This window comes from Bufo bufo, chromosome 1 (assembly GCF_905171765.1).
Source record: "Bufo bufo chromosome 1, aBufBuf1.1, whole genome shotgun sequence".
Taxonomy (NCBI): Eukaryota; Metazoa; Chordata; class Amphibia; order Anura; family Bufonidae; genus Bufo; species Bufo bufo.
In genome coordinates this window covers 181296522-181317517 of record NC_053389.1, presented here as the reverse complement: position 1 = coordinate 181317517, position 20996 = coordinate 181296522, and the positions used below count along the sequence as shown (strand labels likewise).

The window sequence follows — 20996 nt, the reverse complement described above, 5'->3', positions numbered from 1 at the left end:
TATTATATACCTATTTGATAGGCATGTCAGCATATAATAAAAATATTTTACTTATTATAGTTACCAGTTGGCAGTGTCCTTTAAATCACCCCCTTGGTGTAACATTATTTTCCTTTGATTTAGGTGTCTAGTCACATACAAGTCCTAGCACGGAGGAAGTCACGAGAAATCCAGTCCAAGCTGAAGGTAAGTAAGACACCTGCTCCTTGTACTTGCTGGCTTTGTCAACTCTGCTTCCGCCTGCTAATGGCACCCAGGCTGGCTTCCTGACTTGCCTGCATTCTACTTAAGCTGGCTTATGCTCCAGACCAAAAACATGCATGTTTGCTATTGCCATTTGACAGGAATGGATTAAGGGGTCCTTTTACAGAAATTGCATATACAAACCTAACTTGGAAGCTCACATTGCCATCTTTACAAGTCAGGAAGGGTTTAAATTTAGCTTCCATCAATCTACCAACCTTTAGTAACTATAATTTTTTTTTTTTTTTTGTAAAAACACCTGTATCTATTGGGAGATGTCAGATCAAGGTTCATTACCAAGGTCAATATGTAAGAACATTAGGTGGTAGGTAATCCAGCAGAGATACAAATAATCAAAAGCAACAGTGGTCTTATATATGATTATAACTTGCACTGACCTCTTGATATAGTGTACTTGCATTTTAATGTTTCTTAGGGCTCATTCAGACGGCCGTATGCTGTCCGCAAAAATACTGAATGCTATCCGTTTTTTTGCGGATCCGCAAAAAAAATGAAACATGTCCTATACTTGTCCGTGAAAATCAGGACATGGCCCCATTGAAGTCTATGGGTCCGCAAAAATACTGAATGCTATCCGTTTTTTTGCAGATCCGTTTTTTTGCGGATCCGCAAAAAAACGGATAGCATTCAGTAGTTTTGCAGACAGCATACGGCCGTCTAAATGAGCCCTTACACAAACTTTAAAGGGTGCCTAGGTGAACACTTCAATTTCCAGCCTTAAAACTGTGTCAAAGTAGTAAAGTTCTTCATCTAATTAATCTTGAGGTAAAGTGATCAACACAATTCAGTGGAGTCTCTACATTTAATTTATTCTTGAGAAGTTGGTAAAAGAAGAGCATTCATGACAAATAGATATTCAGTATCCAAATCATCATGATGTCTGCCTAAGTTACCTGATACGCTGCATGCACTGAGGCTTATGAATGACTAGCAGTATGACTAGTCATCTCTTAACAGCCAAGGCCCTAGAGAGTCCACTAATTGCAGCTTTGTCACTTGTTTAGGCACATAAACAATTATGGTAGATGCAAATCTTCTCATCTAGACACTCGTATAGCGAAAATAAGGTCACATAGAAACACGTGGAAACAGAAAGACAGAATATGATTAAAGTGGAATAAAATCTAACGCTAAGGAATGTGGAGCTCCTGTACTGGGGAGGACTGATGGACCATGTTAGAAGAGCTTGTGATTGACTATGGAGACACAAGGGACCCCATTTTGTAACTAGTTAATGTTATCACTGAAATTCTCCTAAGTAAGGCCTCATGCACACGACCGTTGTTTGCTTCCGTGTCTGTTCCGCTGATTTTAGCGTTTCAGGTGCGGACCCATTCATTTCTATAGAGCCGTTGAAAATGCGGATAGTGCACCATTTGCCATCCACGTCCATGATCCGTGGTTCCAGTCCGTCAAAAAATTATAACCTGTCCCATTATTTCCGCGGAAAACGGTTTGCGGACCCATTCAAGTCAATGGGACCACTAAAAAACGCGGAGGCACACAAGGTTGTCGTCCGCGCGTCCGTTTTATTCCTATCATTTGCATGGCAAACCTGTCTTAGACCTTTTTTTACATTCTTTTATGTCTGGTGGTCCTCCAAAAATAAAGGAAGACACACGGAAACAAAAACGGAAACGCATCACGGAACAACGGAACCCCATTTTGCGGAACAGAACACAACAACGGTCGTGTGCATGAGGCCTAATAAAGAATATTCAGAATTGAGATGACCATGAAAGCAGTAAATTCTCTTGGCAGAACAGTTTCAGTAAATGCATTATAGTTGAAGCAGCATTGTTGGGATTTCTCAGTATAAGTGTCCCCCTTATCTTGCCCTGCTATTAAATGTCTTACAAGCTTGTCTCTGCAACATTTAAAACTCTTATCTGAAATCCCGGCCCTGCTTTGCTTGGCTTATCCTGAATTGATCTTAAATCTTCATGTGGGTTCAATAAGAATCACTCCTATGTTTGTTAGTGAGGGGGTTTGCAGCATCCTCATGTATTAACACTGTACATTGCCTGTTTATATGTCCAAATGTCCAGTATTGCAAAGCATTCATAACACTCATAACATTTACTCCATCTAAATTTCCACATCCTTTTCAATAAGTAAAATACATAAAAAAAACTATTTTCTTTCCATCCCTAACCATCTCATAGCTGCCTGTTGTCTCCCTACGTGATTATGCATTCTCAACAATTGTAATCCATCCAGTTGTTCATTAAATCACATGTATTATTGTTTGATTTACCTTTCCTCCCTCTTCCTACTGTTTCTCCATTTTTATATATCCCTTCCCTTTGCTCCCTACCCTTCTCCATTCCATCCAATGCCACTTGTCCCCTCATCCCTCCTTGTGGATTGCAACTTTCCTGTTCTCCGCTCTGGATGACAATCTCTTTGCGTCCAGGCTATGAACATGGTAAGTTGGGATTTTAAATAATAACCTCTTCCCATTTATTTGGTCAATGTTTAAAAAGTTGTCTCGTTCATGTGTATTGGTCTCATGGGAAAAATTACTGGCCTGGACTATTCGGATGAACTTGCGAGTGAATGCCATGTTTGTAGGCATTTGCTGAATAGGAAGACTTCACTCAATAGACTCTTCATGGTTGGATAAATGAATAGATCTGTTCCACTTATCACTTCTGTTTTACCATTGTGATGCAGGTGTTCTTAAAAGTGTGTACTAGGAAGCTGTGCAAAAAGAATAGCCATCATACACATTATTTGGTTAGTCAATTGGATGCTCCAAGTTTTATCGCTTTGGAGTCCAAAAGAGGGGAAAGCAGACAGAATGCTCTGCCTTGATGTTATCTATTTTGCTGGCTATTCAAAAAAGTAATCTGAACCCAATGATAATGTTAGCCTTGGCTTTTGATATTTTGTATGGAGATCAGTTGTCCTCAAATGGCAGACCTTGGCCATAGAATAAAGGCCACAATCACCTAAAGTCCATGGGGGTTGCATCTTACATGACTTGTGTACTGAATATTAGTGGAACAGGAATGACAAGTTTTGGGTTCTGCAGTAAGTGATAGATTAAGATTTAGACAAGATTGTGCTTCTGATGGATGGAATATCTAGTTGACTCATAGACTGACTGCAACAGGCTCCAAGGCTGCCAAAGACAGACATTTGTGTCAGTTTGACTGATCACAGGTTTTCTTCTTAATAGTCTATGCCTAAAACTATTGTTCCTCCTGCAGAAGTCAATGCCACTCCCTAGTAAAACTCCTATAGTAAAGGTGTTTACTTAAGAAGGTGCTTGACCTTTTGAAGCATATGTACCAGAGGGCACAGGAGTGCATAGCATTTTGGGACTGTTATACCCAACAGCTACCCAAGATAGTCTGGCAGATGGTGCAACCATGCTATGTAGCACTTTGTTTTCTACATTAACTTATTAAACTGTTTTTAGATCAATATGAAAATTAACATCTGTGACATAGCTTGGAAGTCTGTCCATTTAGATTAGGGGTGGGGAACATTTTTGCTGCCGAGGGCCTCCCTACCTCCATCAGCCTCCTATCAGAGCCCCCAGCCTACATCAGCCTCAGATCAGACCCCCATCAGACCTCTCAGCATCAGATCTGACCCCCATCAGACCCTCCCTAACCTCAGATCAGCCCCATCAGACCCCCAGCCTCAGATCAGACCTCCATCATACCCACAAGCCTCAGATCAGACCCGCATCAGACTCCCCAGCCTCAGATCAGACCCCCATCAGACTCTCCAGCCTCAGATCAGACCCCCATCAGACTCTCCAGCCTCAGATCAGACCCCCATCGGACCCTCCCTAGCCTCAAATCAGCCCCCATCAGACCTCCCAGCCTCAGATCAGAACCCCATCAGACTGCCCAGCCTCAGATCAGACCTCCATCAGAACCCCCAGCCTCAGAACACACCCTCCAGCCTCAGATAAGACCCCCATCAGACCCTCCCTAGCATCAGATCAGACCCCGATCCTCAGATCAGACCTCCATCAGACCCCCCAGCCTTACCAGACCCCCATAAGACCCCCCCAGCCTTAGATCAGACCCCATCAGACCTCCCAGCCTCAGATCAGACCCCCATCAGACCCCCTAGCCTCAGATCAGACCCCCATCAGACTTCCCAGCCTCAGATCAGACCCCCATCAGACTCTCCCTAGCCTCAGATCAGACCCTCCCAGGCTCAGATCAGACCCCCATCAGACTCTCCCTAGCCTCAGATCAGACCCCCCATCAGACTCTCCCTAGCCTCAGATCAGACCCTCCCTAGCCTCAGATCAGACCCCATCAGACCTCCCAGCCTCAGATCAGACCCTCCCTAGCCTCAGATCAGACCATCATCAGACCCTCCCCAGCCTCAGATCAGCGCCCATCAGACCCGCCAGCCTCAGATCAGCCCCTATCAGACCCCCCAGCCTCAGATCAGACCCCCAGCCCCATCAGACCCTCCCTAGCCTCATAACAGCCCCCATCACACTTCCCAGCCTCAGATCAAACCCCCTAGCCTCAGATCAGACCTCCCAGCCTCAGATCAGACCCCATCAGACTCTCCCTAGCCTCAGAACAGCCCCCATCAGACCCCCAAGCCTCAGATCAGCCCCCATCAGCCCCCAGCCTCAAAACAGCCCCCATCAGACCCCCCAGCCTCAGATCAGCACCCTTCAGACCACCCAGCCTCAGATCAGACCATCATCAGACCTTCCCCAGCCTCAGATCAGCACCCATCAGATCCACCAGCCTCAGATCAGCTACCATCAGACCCTCAAGCCTCAGATTATACCCCATCATACCCCCCAGCCTCAGATCAGCCTCCATAAGACCCTTTAGCCTCAGATTAGACCCCCATCAGGCCCTTTAGCCTCAGATCAGCCCCCATCAGACACCCCAGCTGCAGATCATACCGTCATCAGACCCTCCCCAACCTCAGATCAGCCCCCATCAAACCCTCTCTAGCCTCAGATCAGCCCCCATCAAACCCTCTCTAGCCTCAGATCAGCCCCATCAGACCCCCAGTCTTAGATCAGACCTCCATCAGACCCCCCAGCCTTAGATCAGACCCCCATCAGACCGCCCAACCTCAGATCACACCCCATCAGACCCCCCAGTCTCAGATCACACCCCCATCAGACGTCCCAGCCTCAGATCAGACCCCCATCAGACTATCCCTAGCCTCAGATCAGAACCCCCTTCAGACCCGCCCCCGCGCCTCAGATCAGCCCCCATAAGACCCCCCAGCCTCAGATCAGACCCTCATCAGACCCTCCCCAGCCTCAGATCAGCGCCCATCAGACCCGCCAGCCTCAAATCACCCCCCATCAGACCCCCCAGCCTCAGATCAGACCCCCATCAGACCCTCCAGCCTCAGATCATACCCCATCAGACCCCCCACAGCCTCAGATCAGACCCTCATCAGACATCTATATGCACTATGTCCGGACTCTGTATGTGTCAGGACACAGAAGGGGGGCAGAAGACCAGGGAAGGTGAGGGCAGCCAGTGCAGTGCTGTTCTCATCAACTTTGCCTCCCTCATGCTAATGACTGCTTCCATAATGGAAGCGGTCATTAGCGTTTTCACTATATGCTCTGGCAGAGGGTCGGAGGCCACATGAATTGATCCCCACCCTTGATTTAGATTATGGGCTTTGGGCCTATATTTGATTGTGTCTGTTAATCTTTTTTTCTGTTTGGATGGTTTGGTGCTATTTTTGGAGGTTGCATGTTGTTTTTTCATATTGATAGTTTATGGTTTATCCCCATCGCGCTTGTGTATTATGCTTTCCATGTGTTCCACTGTGGATACAAAATAAACTTAGATTTTACATTAATGTGCAAGCATAATCATGAGATCCCTTAAAATTTTGGACACTGCTCCTGACTGATCTCACAGGCAGCAAAATATATTTCAGTATGAGGTAGCAGTTTCTGTTGCTTTTTTCTGTTTGTCTTCCTTGTCAACTTGAATTAGTCCCCAAGCATCTGCCTGAAGGAAACTTGTGGACACTGCCTACTGAATGACGTAAAACTAATTTCTTATAAGTAAGAAGAGTATGTGTATTTTCTAAAATATGTGCTTCTAGTCATTTACTACTTTCTTACAACTGCTTTCCTGGTGAACAAAAAAGGGGTTGTCGTGTATTACTATTTCCAATACTTTATTAGGGATAGGGAACTGATATCTAATGTAAGGGCTGCCCTCTAATGAAAAGAGATTATCTAAAGCTGGGAAACCTTTCAACGCTCTAATTGCTAAATTGTGGTCATAACTGCCAGAAACTATAAAAAAAAAAGACAGAAAAAAACGTTGCCAGATTATAAGGATTTCCTCACTACTGAATGCTGGATTAAATGGAGTATCCCATGTATTTCTTGGGTGGAAGTGGGATTTTTGTCTTCAGCCTGCTCTCTTTACTACACGTTTCATGATGCACCTCTATCTCCTTCTGCTTTCTAACCTCACCCAGGAGAGCTGGCGGCTATCTCAATGCCCGTTGTGGTGAGCTATGTAGCTCAGGGCTCCGCAGCTCAGGGGAGATATGTTCAAGCAATGATACATCATCCATGACAAGCGGACTACCGCACTTCCAAAGACCATGCAACTCAAAGGCAGCAATAGGAACAATGAGGGAAAAACATACTAAGGCTACTTTCACACTAGCGTTTTGGCTTTCTGTTTGTGAGATCCGTTCAGGGCTCTCACAAGAGGTCCAAAATGGATCAGTTTTGCCCTAATGCATTCTGAATGGAAAAGGATCTGCTTAGAATGCATCAGTTTGCCTCCGATCCGTCTCCATTCCGCTCTGGAGGTGGACACCAAAACGCTGCCTGCAGAGTTTTTCTGTCCGCCATGTGGTGCAAAGCAAGACAGATCTGTCCTGGCACACAATGTAAGTCAATGGGGACGGATCCGTTTTTTCTGACACAATCTGGCACAATAGAAAACGGATCCGTCTCCCATTGACTTTCAATGGAGTTCATGTCGGATCCATCTTGGCTATGTTGCAGATAATACAAACAGATCCGTTCCTGACGGATGCATGTGGTTGTATTATTGTAACGGATCAGTTTTTGCAGATCCATGACGGATCCGTCCAAAACGAGAGTGTGAAAGTAGCCTAATTAACAAGTGTGGACATTTAATATATACAGTGAGGTATATATACAGTGACACATGGTACATGGTATAGGATCATCATCTTCAAATATGCATTTTCCTTAGCTCTCAGTGCCCATATTGCTTTAATTACTTTTATTGTAGATGAAGGAAAGATAGTGGCTTTTAGTAGGATAAATTAGCAAAGTCTAACTTCTTTACCACAACTGATTCTCCAGGATGTGGTTTATTCAAGTGATTCTCTCAACCCCAAAGTAACTTATCAAAAAAGTTATCTGCGAAGGGGACAGGACGACTGCAATGTATTAAGGAAAGGATGAATGGGGCCATTTATTGTGAGAAGCAGAACCCCATCAGACCTCAGATCAGACGGAAAAGAATATTATCTTTATTTAAGAACTATCTTACTTCACTTCAGGGCAGACTCTCACGCTCTATCCCTGCTGGGGCCTGGGCTGGGTCGTAACACAGTGCTGTGCTGCTGCCTGCTGCTGCCCTCGCTGCTCCTGGTCTCCAGAGGGCGCACATGTGACCTGACAGCGTACAGCGCGTCAGGTCAAAGTGCGCGCTGTACGCAGCCAGTCAGGCAAGCGACTGAGAAGAGACCAGAGCAGCGGAACGGCCGAGCCAGGAGGCGGAGCGGGGAGGGAGCACGTAAGTCAGTGCCAAGTGCTCACTACTCCCTCCGTCCTCCAGCGCGGCCGGCAGCCCGGCAGGCGCGGCAGCAGCAGCGACGTGGTCAGTGGCCTGCCTGCCGCCCAGAGGCTGGGGAGCTGGCCTGTGCCCTGAGGCTGGAGCCTCCCCAGCATCTGTGTCGGCTCGGCCCTGACTACAGGAAACGTTTGACCTATGTAATTGCAAACAAAGGCTTCTGTACCAAATATTAACACTGGTTTTCTCAGGTGTTCAAATACTTATGTTCAGCAGTGCAAGACAAATACATTCTTTAAAAATCATACAATGTGATTTCCTGAAATGTTTTTTTTTATTCTGTCTCTCAGAGTGGGAATGCACTTACAATGTGTATTTCAGACCCCTCCATGATTTCTAAGTGGGAGAACTTGCAAAATCGCAGGGTGTTCAAATACTACTGTTCCTCACTGTACCTTACATTGGTAGAAGATATTTTTTTTTTACCTAGATAACCCATTTAAATGTATTTTACTGGACAGAGCTAGAAACATGAAACCCAAGGTATTGAGGTGGAAGGAATATTCTGAAATGGGAAGTGAGAACTTTTTTGATAAGTTACTTTGGGGTTGAGAGAACCACTTGAATAAACCACATCCTGGAGAATCAATTGTGGTAAAGAAGTTAGACTTTGCTGATTTATCCTACTAAAAGCCACCATCTTACCCCTACTTTATCCCTTAGTGAGGCAGCACGGTTGTCTCACCTGTATTTAATACACAGGGTATATAAGACCCCAATGTTTTTATATAAAATAGGATACAGAGACAGCCCTGCTTGTCCGAAGTGTGGAAGTGCTGAGGCTGATCTATTGCACATGTTATGGTCGTGCTCATCACTGACATCCTACTGGAAGGCGGTACTGCATCTAGTGAACAAGGTGTATAGTGCTAATCTTAAATTGGAACCCAAAGTATGTGTACTGGGCTTGATACCAGAAAATAATCTACAATTGGTTATAATAACTGGAATAGAGAGGATGCTATATCAAGCTAGGAAAACGTTAGCAGCAAAGTGGATCCAGCCCATACCCCCTGATATATCGGAATATGTTGCTAGACTAAATGTAGTGATTCGCTTAGAAAGGGGAGTATATCAAAAAAGGAAATGTTTGTCCAAATTTGAAGCGATCTGGGGCAGCTGGATTGATAATTCTGGGTGCTGCAGCTCCTGGTTGGCGCTTACAAGGAGTTTTATATGAAAAAGGGCAATGAAGTGAAGTTGGAGGATAGTTATAATATTGAAGTGAATCTCAAAAGGGGGGGAGGCCACAAATGGTAGTAGGGGTGTGGCGCATGTTTAGAAGCCTGTTGGAAATTGGTTTATGTGGAACTATAAGGCGGCTGTATGAAAGAATGGATGCTGGAGGGAAATGTTTTGTAAACATATGGATGGTTGAAACTTGTTACTAGAAGACGGTTGACTATTGAGTATAGTGGGGCCGACACCCCAGGAGTAATAATAAAAAGAAGGATGTTATAAATGTGTCCTGCTCTTGTAGGGTTTGGGAGGGGGGGGTGGGAGTTTGGGGTTATTTGTTTATGGAAGACATTTATTCCCACATTGGAAATGTCCTTGATACTTGAATTTGTATGTAGATTAATGTCATGTCCTTTGTAGATATATGCTTCATAAAGATATATATTATATTGTATATATGACTGATAAAATACATGTCTACTGTCTACAAAAAAAGGAAAAAGATTGTAATGTTAATGTTACAAACAATGACTGAAAATTGTTAATAAAGAAACATCTGATTTAAAAAAAAAAAGCCACCATCTGCAATAAAAGTAATTAAAGCAATATGGGCACAGAGCTAAGGAAAACGCATATTTGAAGATGATGATTCTATACCATGTGTCGATATAATAGCATTTATTTAATATTTATTATACAGATTGCTTATTGTAGTATTTTATGCTAATCCTCTCTCTATGCGTTAACATTATTGTGGACCAGTGGTATGCTTTTGCACAGCACTATATCTGAGCTGCAGTTTAAAACATGGTGTGAACCAAGCAGTCGCTTAAAACTTCTGATGAGAACTGAGGCAGATTTCAGACTATCCATGTTCTCTTTAAACAATGCTGCTTCGCTGGAGTCAAAAACAATCAGAAAATAGACTTCATTTGACTTCATTTCAGCTGGAATAATACATACAGTCCTGATCAAAAGTTTAAGACCACTTGAAAAATGGCAAAAAAAAAATCATATTTAGCATGGCTGGATCTTAACAAGGTTCCAAGTAGAGCTTAAACATGCAACAAGAAGAAATAGGAGTGAGACAAAACATTTTTTGAGCATTCAATTCAATTTAATGAAAACAACGAATAAACTGAAACAGGCTGTTTTTCAGCTGATTAAAAGTTTAGGACCACACCTCCAAAAAAAAAAAAAACTAAACCCCCCCAAAACAGAAATCCAACTTCCAAACATGAACTCAGTAATGAGTAGCTCCGCCGTTATTGTTTATTACTTCCAAAATTCGTTTTCGGCATGTTTGATGCAAGCGTTTCCATGAGGTGAGTGGGAACATTTCTCCAAGTGGTGAAGACGGCCACACGAAGGCCATCTACTGTCTGGAACTGTTGTCCATTTTTGTAAACTTCCCTTGCCATCCATCCCCAAAGGTTCTCAATTGGATTTAGATTAGGGGAACACGCAGGATGGGCCAAAAGAGTGATGTTATTCTCCTGGAAGAAGTTCCTTGTCCTGCGGGCATTGTGTACTGTAGCGTTGTCCTGTTGAAAAACCCAGTCGTTACCACACAGACGAGGGCCCTCAGTAATGAGGAATGCTCTCTGCAACATCTGGACATAGCCAGCGGCCGTTTGACGCCCCTGCACTTCCTCAAGCTCCATTGTTCCACTGAAGGAAAAAGCACCCCAGACCATTATGGCACCCCCTCCACTGTGGCGCGTAGAAAACATCTCAGGTGGGATCATCTCAGGTGGGATCTGCTTGTCATGCCAGTAACGTTGGAAACCATCAGGACCATCAAGGTTAAATTTTTTCTCATCAGAGAATAAAACTTTCTTCCACCTTTGAATGTCCCATGTTTGGTGCTCTCTTGCAAAGTCCAAACGAGCAGTTCTGTGGCGTTCAAGGAGACGAGGTCTTTGAAGACGTTTTTTGTTTTTTAAGCCCTTCAGTCTCAGATGCCGTCTGATGGTTATGGGGCTGCAGTCAGCACCAGTAAGGGCCTTAATTTGGGTCGAGGATCGTCCAGTGTCTTGACTGACAGCCAATTGGATCCTCTGGCTCAGTGCTGATGTTATTTTTTTTGGTCCTCCACTTTACTTTTTTGTTCCATAACCCTCAGGATCATTTAAGTAATTCCAAATGACTGTCTTACTGCGTCCCACCTCAGCAGCGATGGCGCGCTGTGAGAGACCCTGCTTATGCAGTTCAACAACCCGACCACGTTCAAAAAGGGAGAGTTTTTTTGCCTTTGCCATCACAACGTGTGACTACCTGACAGAAAATGACAATGAATCCACATCTTTGCACAGATTTGGCCTGATTTGGATCAGCTGAAAAACAGCCTGTTTCAGTTTAATCATTATTTTCAATTAATTGAATGCTCAAAAAATGTTTTGTCTCACTCATTTCTTCTTGTTGCATGTTGAAGCTCTACTTGGAACCTTGTTAAGATCCAACAATGTAAAATATGATTTTTTTGCCATTTTTCAAGTGGTCTTAAACTTTTGATCAGGACTGTACATTTGTTTTCGCAAATCATTTATTTGAATGATCTGAGTTGGATATGCAGAGTTTGCTACTGTGTAGTTTATGCTGTCTTTTTGCTCATGTTGCAGGATCAGGTAGCAAAAGATAAAGCTCTGCAGAGTATTTCAGCGATGTCTTCAGCACAACTTATATCTGCAATGCCCATTCAGAATAAACTGGGGGTGCCCAGTATATCACAGACCCCATTCCCGCCCACTGCAGGGGTAAGTATTATATTGTAGTTATGTGCAGGAGGTCCTAGGCTGGAGTCACATATGCAAGCTTTGTCCTTATTTTTTATGCATTTTTTGAGTCAGGAGCAGATACTTATACTTCTCCCTTCTGCTAGATCCATTTCTGTGTTTGACTAAAAAAATGATCAAAACTGCCACTAAAAATGCATCAAAGTGGTCAAAAATTGCACGTGTGATTCCAGACTCACTTGATCTTTTGTTTCTGTTACTGGACATTTTTGTTACTGCGTAACCCGTGTCAATGGAAATGAGATGTTGATTCAGGAAGGCTTAAAGGGGTATATTATTAACCCCTTAAGGACCCTGCCATTTTTCACCTTAAAGGGGTTATCCCATCATAATAATCACTGTTAAATCTGTTAATGATTTGACAGTGATCATTTTTGTAAATATACTTTTTTAACAAATTCCCACCGATTAGGAGAAAATTCATCCCCACTTACCTTATTGTTGTGACTCGGTCTCCCCTGGTTACGACCATCGCTCTTCCGCAACATCCCGATGGTCGCGCTTGCCCAGAAGACTTCTTCTTTTCTCCCGGCCGGGCCAGTCGCTGTCCTGAACGCGCACGCTGCCGCGCATGCGCGACGGTGACTTCTTCCCGGCCAGAATAGTACAGAGCTGCGAACGCGCACGCCGGCTCTGTACTATACTGGCCAGAAATAAGTCACATTGCGCATGCACGGCAGCGTGCGCGTTCAGTCCAGCGCGCGGCCCGGCCGGGAGAAGACTTCAATCAAGATGAAGCCCGCCCCCAGCCAGAATCCAGGAAGTGAACGCGCGGTGGCAGCAGGTAAGTATGAAAACGCAAAGTGGGATAACCCCTTTAAGGACCAGGCCATTTTTAGCAAATCTGACATGTGTCACTTTATGCGGTAATAACTTTAAAACACTTTTACATATCCAGGCCATTCTGGGATTGTTTTCTCGTCACATATTGTACTTCAAGACAGTGGTAAAATGGAGTCAAATTTTTATTTTATTTTTATAAATTAGCAAATTTCAACTTCTCTACTTTTATAATAGATAGTAATACCTCCAAAAATAGTTATTACTTTACATTCCCCATATGCCTACTTCATGTTTGGATCATTTTGAACATGACATTTTATTTTTTGGGATGTTAAAAGGCTTAGAAGTTTAGAAGCAAATCTTAAAATTTTTAAGAACATTTCCAAACCCCAATTTTTTCATGACCAGTTATGAAGTCACTTTCTGGGGCTTACATATTTGAAACCACCCATAAATCACCCCATTTTAGAAACTACACACCTCAAGCTATTCAAAAGAAATTTTACAAACGTTGTTAACCCTTTAGGTGCCCCCACAAGAATTAAATGAAATTGGAATTAAATTTCAAAATGTCACTTTTTTTTTTAGCAGATTTTTAATTTTTATCAATTTTTTCTGCAACACATCAAGGGTTAACAGCCAAACAAAACTCAAAATCTATTACCCTGAATCTGGGGTTTACAGAAACACCCCATTTGTGCTCAACAAACTGATGTATGGCCACACAGCAGGCTTCAGAGTGGAAGGAGCACCATATGGCTTTTGGAGAGCGGATTTAGCTGGAATGGTAATTGGGAGCTATGTCACATATGAAGACACCCAGAGGTGGCCCTAGAGTGGAAACCCCCAAAAAGTTGCTTTACATCCACATTTTACACTTTCATAAGAGATAACAGGACAAAATGCACCCCACATTTTGTTCCCCTTTCCCCCCCGAATACGCCAACACCCCATATGTGCTCAAATAACTATGTATTGGAGCATGGCAGGGTTCAAAACGGAAGTAGCGCCATAGGGCTTTTGGAGGACAGATTTTGCAGGATTGTCTTTTGGGAGCTATGTAACATATGAAGACACCCTTAAGTACCCCTAGAGTGGAAACCCTCCAAAATTGACCCCATTCTGGAAACTACACCCCTCAAGGAACATTTCAAGATGTGTAGTGAGAACTTTGTCCTCAAAGGTGATTCATGGAATTGGCTGTGAAAATGAAAAATTTTTTTTTTACAGAATAATGGACTTTAGGCCCAAATTTTTCACTTTCACAAGGGGAACTGGAAAAAATGCACCCCCTAATTTATTACACATTTTCTCCTGATTACAACAATACCTCATATGTGCTTGTAGACTGCTATATGGGCGTACCACAGGGGTCAGAAGGAAAGGAGCACCAAATGGCTTCTGGAAGGCAGATTTCTCTGGAATAATTGACAGGCGCCATCTTACAATTGAACACACCCTGAGGTGGCCCTAGAGTGGAAACTCCAAAAAGGGACCCCATTCTGGAAACTATACCCCTCAAGGAATATTTCAAGGTGTGTAGTGAGCACTTTGACTCATCAGGCGTTTCACAGAATTAGGAAACGCTTGGCTGTAACAGGACAAAATGCACCCCACATTCTGTTCTGTATTTCCCCCCGAATATGCCAACACTCCATATGTGCTAAAGAAAATGATGTATGGCCGCATGGCAGGGCTCTAGAGTCAAACAGCTAAATATGGATTTTGCTGACCTGAATTGGCAGACATGGATTTTAGGTGCCATGTCGCATTAAATAAATTCCTGATGTCCCCAGAAATGAAAAACCCAAAAAAGTGACCCCATTTCAGAAAAAGAACACATTTGTAAAAATGAAAAATTACTAGCAGACCCTAATTTTTCACTTTCACAAGGGGTTAAAGGAGAAAATGCACCCCAGTAAAGGTTCTCCACTTTCTCCCCATTTTGCGAACACCCCATATGTGCTCGTAGCCTGCTGTATTGGCGCACAGCAGGCCTCTAGAGGCAAAGTGCAAAATATGGTTTTTGCAGGCCCGATTTGGCAGATATGGATTTTAGCTGCCATGTCGCATTAAAAATTTTTCCTGAGGTCCCAGAAATAAAAAAAAACAAGAAGTGACACCATTTTGGAAAGAGCACCCCCGTACAAACATTTTAAGTGGTGGAAAGGGTACTTTTTAGCAAACAGGTGTCTCACAGAAGGCAGAATTATTTGAGAGAAGCATTTTAAAGCACACATTTGTAAAAATGAAAAATTACTAGCAGACCCCAATTTTTCACTTTCACAAGGGGTTAAAGGAAAAAATGCACCTCAGTATATGTTCCCCATTTTCTCCCCATTTTGTGAACACCCCATATGTGCTCGTAGCCTGCTGTATTGGCGCACAGCAGGCCTCTAGAGGCAAAGTGCAAAATATGGTTTTTGCAGGCCTGAATTGGCAGACATGAATTTTAGCTGCCATGTATCATTTAAAAAATTTCCTGAGGTCCCCAGAAATAAAAAAAACAAAAACAAGAAGTTACCCTATTTTGGAAAGAGCAACCCCGTACGAACATTTTAAGTGGTGGAAAGTGCACTTTTTAGCAAACGGGTGTCTCACAGAAAAGAATATGTAAATGTTGTAGGAAAGTGGATATGCAAGCGAGGTGGACTAAATCAGATATAAAGTGGAAATATTACAGGGAGCATAAAGGAGGAAATTAAATTAATATTCCATGGAAGAATGGTAGATTCTGAAGCAGTCCTGCATGCACAGGCCAGGTTTCACATTGGTAAATGGTGTCTTTCCTTATCCCTCTTTTGTGACACACCCTACATGTTTTTTTGGGTCCTTCCCTTCCTTGCTGTCTGGGGTACTTGACCTGTAAAATGTTGCCCTGGTACGACACGGGCACCATAACTTCCAGAAGTACTGGGACCCTCCCCTGCCCGGGTTTGATAAATTAGGGCCTTGATAACCACCTTTTGGAACTGAAGGAAAGTTCCTCTGTTTGAAGATTGAAATAGGATGTACGCATTGCACATTGCAATCTGTACAATGTGTATGGACAGCTTTTTATACAAGACTTTTGTTTTTCGTGTTGCACTGTAGGGCTTCATAAGTTCATCTGCAAGATCCACGCCTCCCATGTGCCTGTTGTAATCAAGGATGCAGTCTGGTTTGTTGACAGTGGTAGTGGTACCTCGTACAGAGGCAGGGGAGCTGGCGCTAGTGTGAATGGTGGTCAGTACAAGGACATCCCTCTTGTCCTTGTACTTAACCACAGGCATATTCTTATTGCGGAGAGCCCTGCTTTCACCCATTCTCAGTGGTTGCACTACCAGAGATCTAGGGAGACCTCTCTGATTTTTGCGTACTGTGCTGCAAGCCACAGTACCCCTGGCAGTTAGGGACCTGAATAGAGGTATGCTTGTATAATAGTTATCCACATAGAGGTGGTAACCCTTATCCAGCAGTGGGTGCAGCAGTAATTCCCACACAATCTTCCCACTAACTCCTGGGACGGGGGGGTATTCTGGGGGTTCTATCCTGGAATCTTTCCCTTCGTAAATGCGGAACTTGTGGGTGTACCCGGAGCTACTCTTACAGAGTTTGCATATTTTTATGCCATACCTTGCCCGTTTGCTAGGCAGGTATTGGTGGAATCTAATCCTCCCTTTGAACAATAATAGGGACTCATCTACACTAAAATGTATCTCTGGGTTGTACACATCAGCAAAGTTGTAACTGAAGTGGTCAATGACAGGCCTAACCTTGAACAGTCAGTCAAATGTTGGGTCATTTTGGGGTGGGCACTGTGAATTGTCATTGTAGTGTAGGAATTTTTGGATTGATTTAAATCGCTTCTGGGTCATGGTCTGACTGTAAATTGGAGTCTGGTAGAAAATGTCAGAACTCCAATATTGCCTAACATTAGTTTTTTTTTATTACGCCCATATGCAGCACGAGTCCCCAAAACTTCATCATCTCAGCTGCATCTAGGGGTCTAGCATATGGCAAGGTAGGGTTCTGAGCTATAAATTGTTGGGCGTACAAATTGGTTTGGGCCACCATTCAATTTACTAAATCTTCAGAGAAGATTTTGAAAAAATCTAGCTCAGTGAAGCCCGCACAATCAGAATTCCTGAGTTGCCCACAAACTCAGGAATTTGGGGCGGATAATCGTGTGGGCTCACTCTGGGGGGGTGCCTTCTCTGCTATCCTGGGGCGCCTTCTAGAGGGTCCCTCGTCAGCGGATGATGATGAGGGGGTAGAGGAGTAGAAGAAAGTGGCACCCTCTTCTCCCCTACTGGCAGACTCCGTATCAGAGGCAAGGATGGCGTATTCCTCTTTAGCTGAGTATACTCGTTGGGATGAATTGGACATTTTTATTTATTGGGGTGTGACGTGTGAAATGTGTAAACCTTTATTTAGTGTGAGGGGTGTGTATGTAGTTTTTTCACACGTGAAGGGGCTTGTAGAAAATGTATAATTCAATTTAGAAGAAAAGTTAGAATAAATAAAAAAATTCTGAAAAAAAAATGTATTTTCTGCAGTAAAAAAGTCTTTTCTGCACAAAAAATTAGCAGACGTGATCAGTAATGGACACTACTGATCGGTGCTCAGTGGTTGCAAAATGCACGTACGCTGATGGTGTGTTCGTGCAAAAATCTAAACAGACACTAACTGAAATTGATATATATATATATATATATATATATATATATATATATATACAGTACTGCCCATAATTATTCATACCCCTGGCAAATTCTGACTTAAAGTTACTTTTATTCAACTAGCAAGTAATTTTTTGATGGGAAATGACATAGGTGTCTCCCAAAAGATAATAAGGCGATGTACAAGAGGCATTATTGTGGAAAAAAAAACATTTCTCAGCTTTTATTTACATTTGAGCAAAAAGTGTCCAGTCCAAAATGTATTCATACCCTTCACAAACTGTCACAGTCTGTGGGAAAATCGAAATCTATACCATTCCAAATAGTCCAAGCTGTTCTAAAGCATCCTAATTGCCCTGATTAATTGGGAACAGCTGTTTTAATCAACTCAACAGGTGAAAAACAGCAGTTCTCTGCAGTTGGTTTGTGGACAGTCATGGCTAAGACAAAGGAGCTCAGTGAGGACCTGCGGCTGCGCATTGTGGCTGCTCACAAGTCAGGAAAGGGCTACAAGACCATTTCTAAATGTTTTTAAGTTCCAGTGGCTACAGTGCAAAGTATTATTAAAAAATACAAGATGTTCCGCACTGTGAAAAATCTCAGAGGATTTGGTCAGAAGTCAAAAGTGACACCTGTGCTGGCCAGGAGGATAGTTAGAGAGGTGAAAATGAATCCATGGATCACCACCAAGTCCATCCTGGTATATCTGGGCTTTGCTGGTGGCAATGTCTCAAGGCAGACAATCCAACGGACACTGCACCCTGCTGGGTTCCACGGATGCAGACCAAGGAGGACGCCACTTCTCCAGATAAGGCACACAAAAGCTTGCTTGGCCTTTGCAAAAGCTAATCTGGACAAAGAAGAAGACTTCTGGTCTTCTGTGTTATGGTCAGATGAAACAAAAATTTAATTGTTTGGTCACAATGATGTTTCCTTCATTTGGCATAAAAAAGGAGAAGCCTCCAACCCAAAGATGGTGGTGGGAACCTAATGCTTTGGGGTGTTTTTCAGCCAATGGACCAGGGAACCTAATCACAGTAAACGGCACCATGAAAAAAGAGCAATACATGAGGATTCTCAACGACAACATCAGACAGTCTGCAGAGAAACTTGGCCTTGGGCACCAGTGGACATTTCAGCATGACAATGACCCAAAACACACAGCAAAAGTGGTTAAGAAATGGTTAGCAGACAACAACATTAACGTTTTGGAGTGGCCCAGCCAGAGTCCAGACGAATCCAATTGAGAATCTATGGAGGGAGCTAAAGATCAGGGGGATGGCAAGAAGACCCTCCAACTTGAAAGATTTGGAGCTCATTGCTAAAGATGAATGGGCAAGAATACCTGTGGAGACATGCAAAAAGCTGGTCTGCAAGTGTTTGATTGCTGTAATAGCCAATAAAGGCTTTTCTATTGATTATTGAGAAGGGTATGAATAATTTTGTCTTATCTTTTGGGAGACGCCTATGTCTTTTCCTGTCAAAAAATGACTTGCTGGTTGAATAAAAGTATCTTTAAGTAAAAATTTGCCAGGGGTATGAATAATTATGGACAGCACTGTGTATGTGTATATATATATATATATATATATATATATATATATATATATATATATATATATAGAAGAATAAGCACACCGCAGCACATCCGTATGGTGAAAAATGGTGGGTTCCTTTATTCACCCAAGCAGCGACGTTTCGGTCCGCTTGCTGGGACCATTCTCAGGCTTGAGAATGGTCCCAGCAAGCGGACTGTAACGTCGCTGCTTGGGTGAATAAAGGATCCCACCATTTTTCACCATACGGATGTGCTGCGGTGTGCTTATTCTTCTGGTTATTTGATACTCTGGATCGAGTGTCGACACCGCTGGCACCCAACACCTGTTAGGCTACTTTCACACTAGCGTTCGGGGCTCCGCTTGTGAGTTCCGTTTGAGGGCTCTCACAAGCGGCCCCGAACGGATCCGTACAGCCCTAATGCATTCTGAATGGATGCGGATCCGCTCAGAATGCATCAGTTTGCCTCCGTTTGGCCTCCGCTCCGCTCAGCAGGCGGACACCCGAACGCAGCTTGCAGCGTTTTCGTGTCCGCCTAGCCGTGCGGAGCCAAACGGATCCGTCCAGACTTACAATGCAAGTCAATGGGGACGGATCCGTTTGACGTTGACACAATATGGTGCAATTTCAAACGGATCCGTCCCCCATTGACTTTCAATGTAAAGTCAGGAGTCCCTATTAATATACCATCAGATCTGAGTTTTCTCCGATCCGATGGTATATTTTAACTTGAAGCGTCCCCATCACCATGGGAACGCCTCTATGTTAGAATATACCATCGGATTTGAGTTACATCGTAAAACTCAGATCCGACAGTATATTCTAACACAGAGGCGTTCCCATGGTGATGGGGACGCTTCATGTTAGAATATACTGGGAACTGTGTACATGACTGCCCCCTCCTGTAATTAACTTATTGGTGGCCAGTGCGGCCCCCCTCCCTCCCCAGTATTAATTGTAACCAGTGCGGCCCCCCTCCCTCTATATTCATCGGTGGCCAGTGCGGATTCCCAGTATTAAATATGACCAGTGCGGCCTCCCCCTCCCTCCCTCCCCAGTATTAAATATGACCAGTGCGGCCTCCCCCTCCCTCTATATTTATTGGTGGCCAGTGCGGATTCCAAGTATGGCCTCCCCTCTCCCCCCCCCTAATTAATATCACACACACACCCCCCCCCCATCATTGGTGGCAGCGGAGAGTACCGATCGGAGTCCCAGTTTAAATCGCTGGGGCTCCGATCGGTTACCATGGCAACCAAGACGCTATTGCAGTCTTGGCTGCCATGGTTACTTAGCAATAAATACAAGCATTATACTTACCTGAAGAGCTGCGATGTCTGTGTCCGGCCGGGAGCTCCTCCTACTGGTAAGTGACAGGTCTGTGCGGCGCATTGCTTATAGCACAGACCTGTAGGAGGAGCTCCCGGCCGGACACACATCGCAGCTCTTCAGGTAAGTATAATGCTTGTATTTATTGCTAAGTAACCATGGCAGCCAAGATGTGAGGGGGGGGGTGATTTTAATTAGGGGGGGGGGGGGAGGCCGCACTGGGGAGGCCATACTTGGAATCCGCACTGGCCACCAATAAATATAGAGGGAGGGGGAGGCCGCACTGGTCATATTTAATACTGGGGAGGGAGGGAGGGGGAGGCCGCACTGGTCATATTTTTTATACTGGGAATCCGCACTGGCCACCGATGAATATAGAGGGAGGGGGGCCGCACTGGTTACAATTAATACTGGGGAGGGAGGGGGGCCGCACTGGCCACCAATAAGTTAAATACAGGAGGGGGGGGGTCTGCCCCCTGCTGCCTGGCAGCATCTGCCAGGCAGCAGGGGGCAGTCATGTACACAGTTCTCAGTATATTCTAACTTGAAGCGTCCCCATCACCATGGGAACGCTTCTGTGTTTAGAATATACTGTCGGATCTGAG

At 44.0% G+C, this 20996-nt stretch overlaps 1 protein-coding gene across 4 annotated transcripts in view; it reads left to right on the top strand.

The window, feature by feature from the left end:
- TEAD2 (TEA domain transcription factor 2) overlaps window positions 1-20996 on the top strand; it is a 109155-nt gene that overhangs the window by 61510 nt on the left and 26649 nt on the right. For 2 of the 4 annotated variants that reach the window (XM_040432975.1, XM_040432985.1), the window contains exons 4-6: window positions 124-186; window positions 2681-2692; window positions 11888-12022. In XM_040432975.1, the coding sequence (XP_040288909.1) occupies window positions 124-186; window positions 2681-2692; window positions 11888-12022 (210 nt within the window). The remainder of the gene's footprint in view (window positions 1-123; window positions 187-2680; window positions 2693-11887; window positions 12023-20996) is intronic. The other 2 variants (XM_040432991.1, XM_040432997.1) reach the window with 2 other exon arrangements.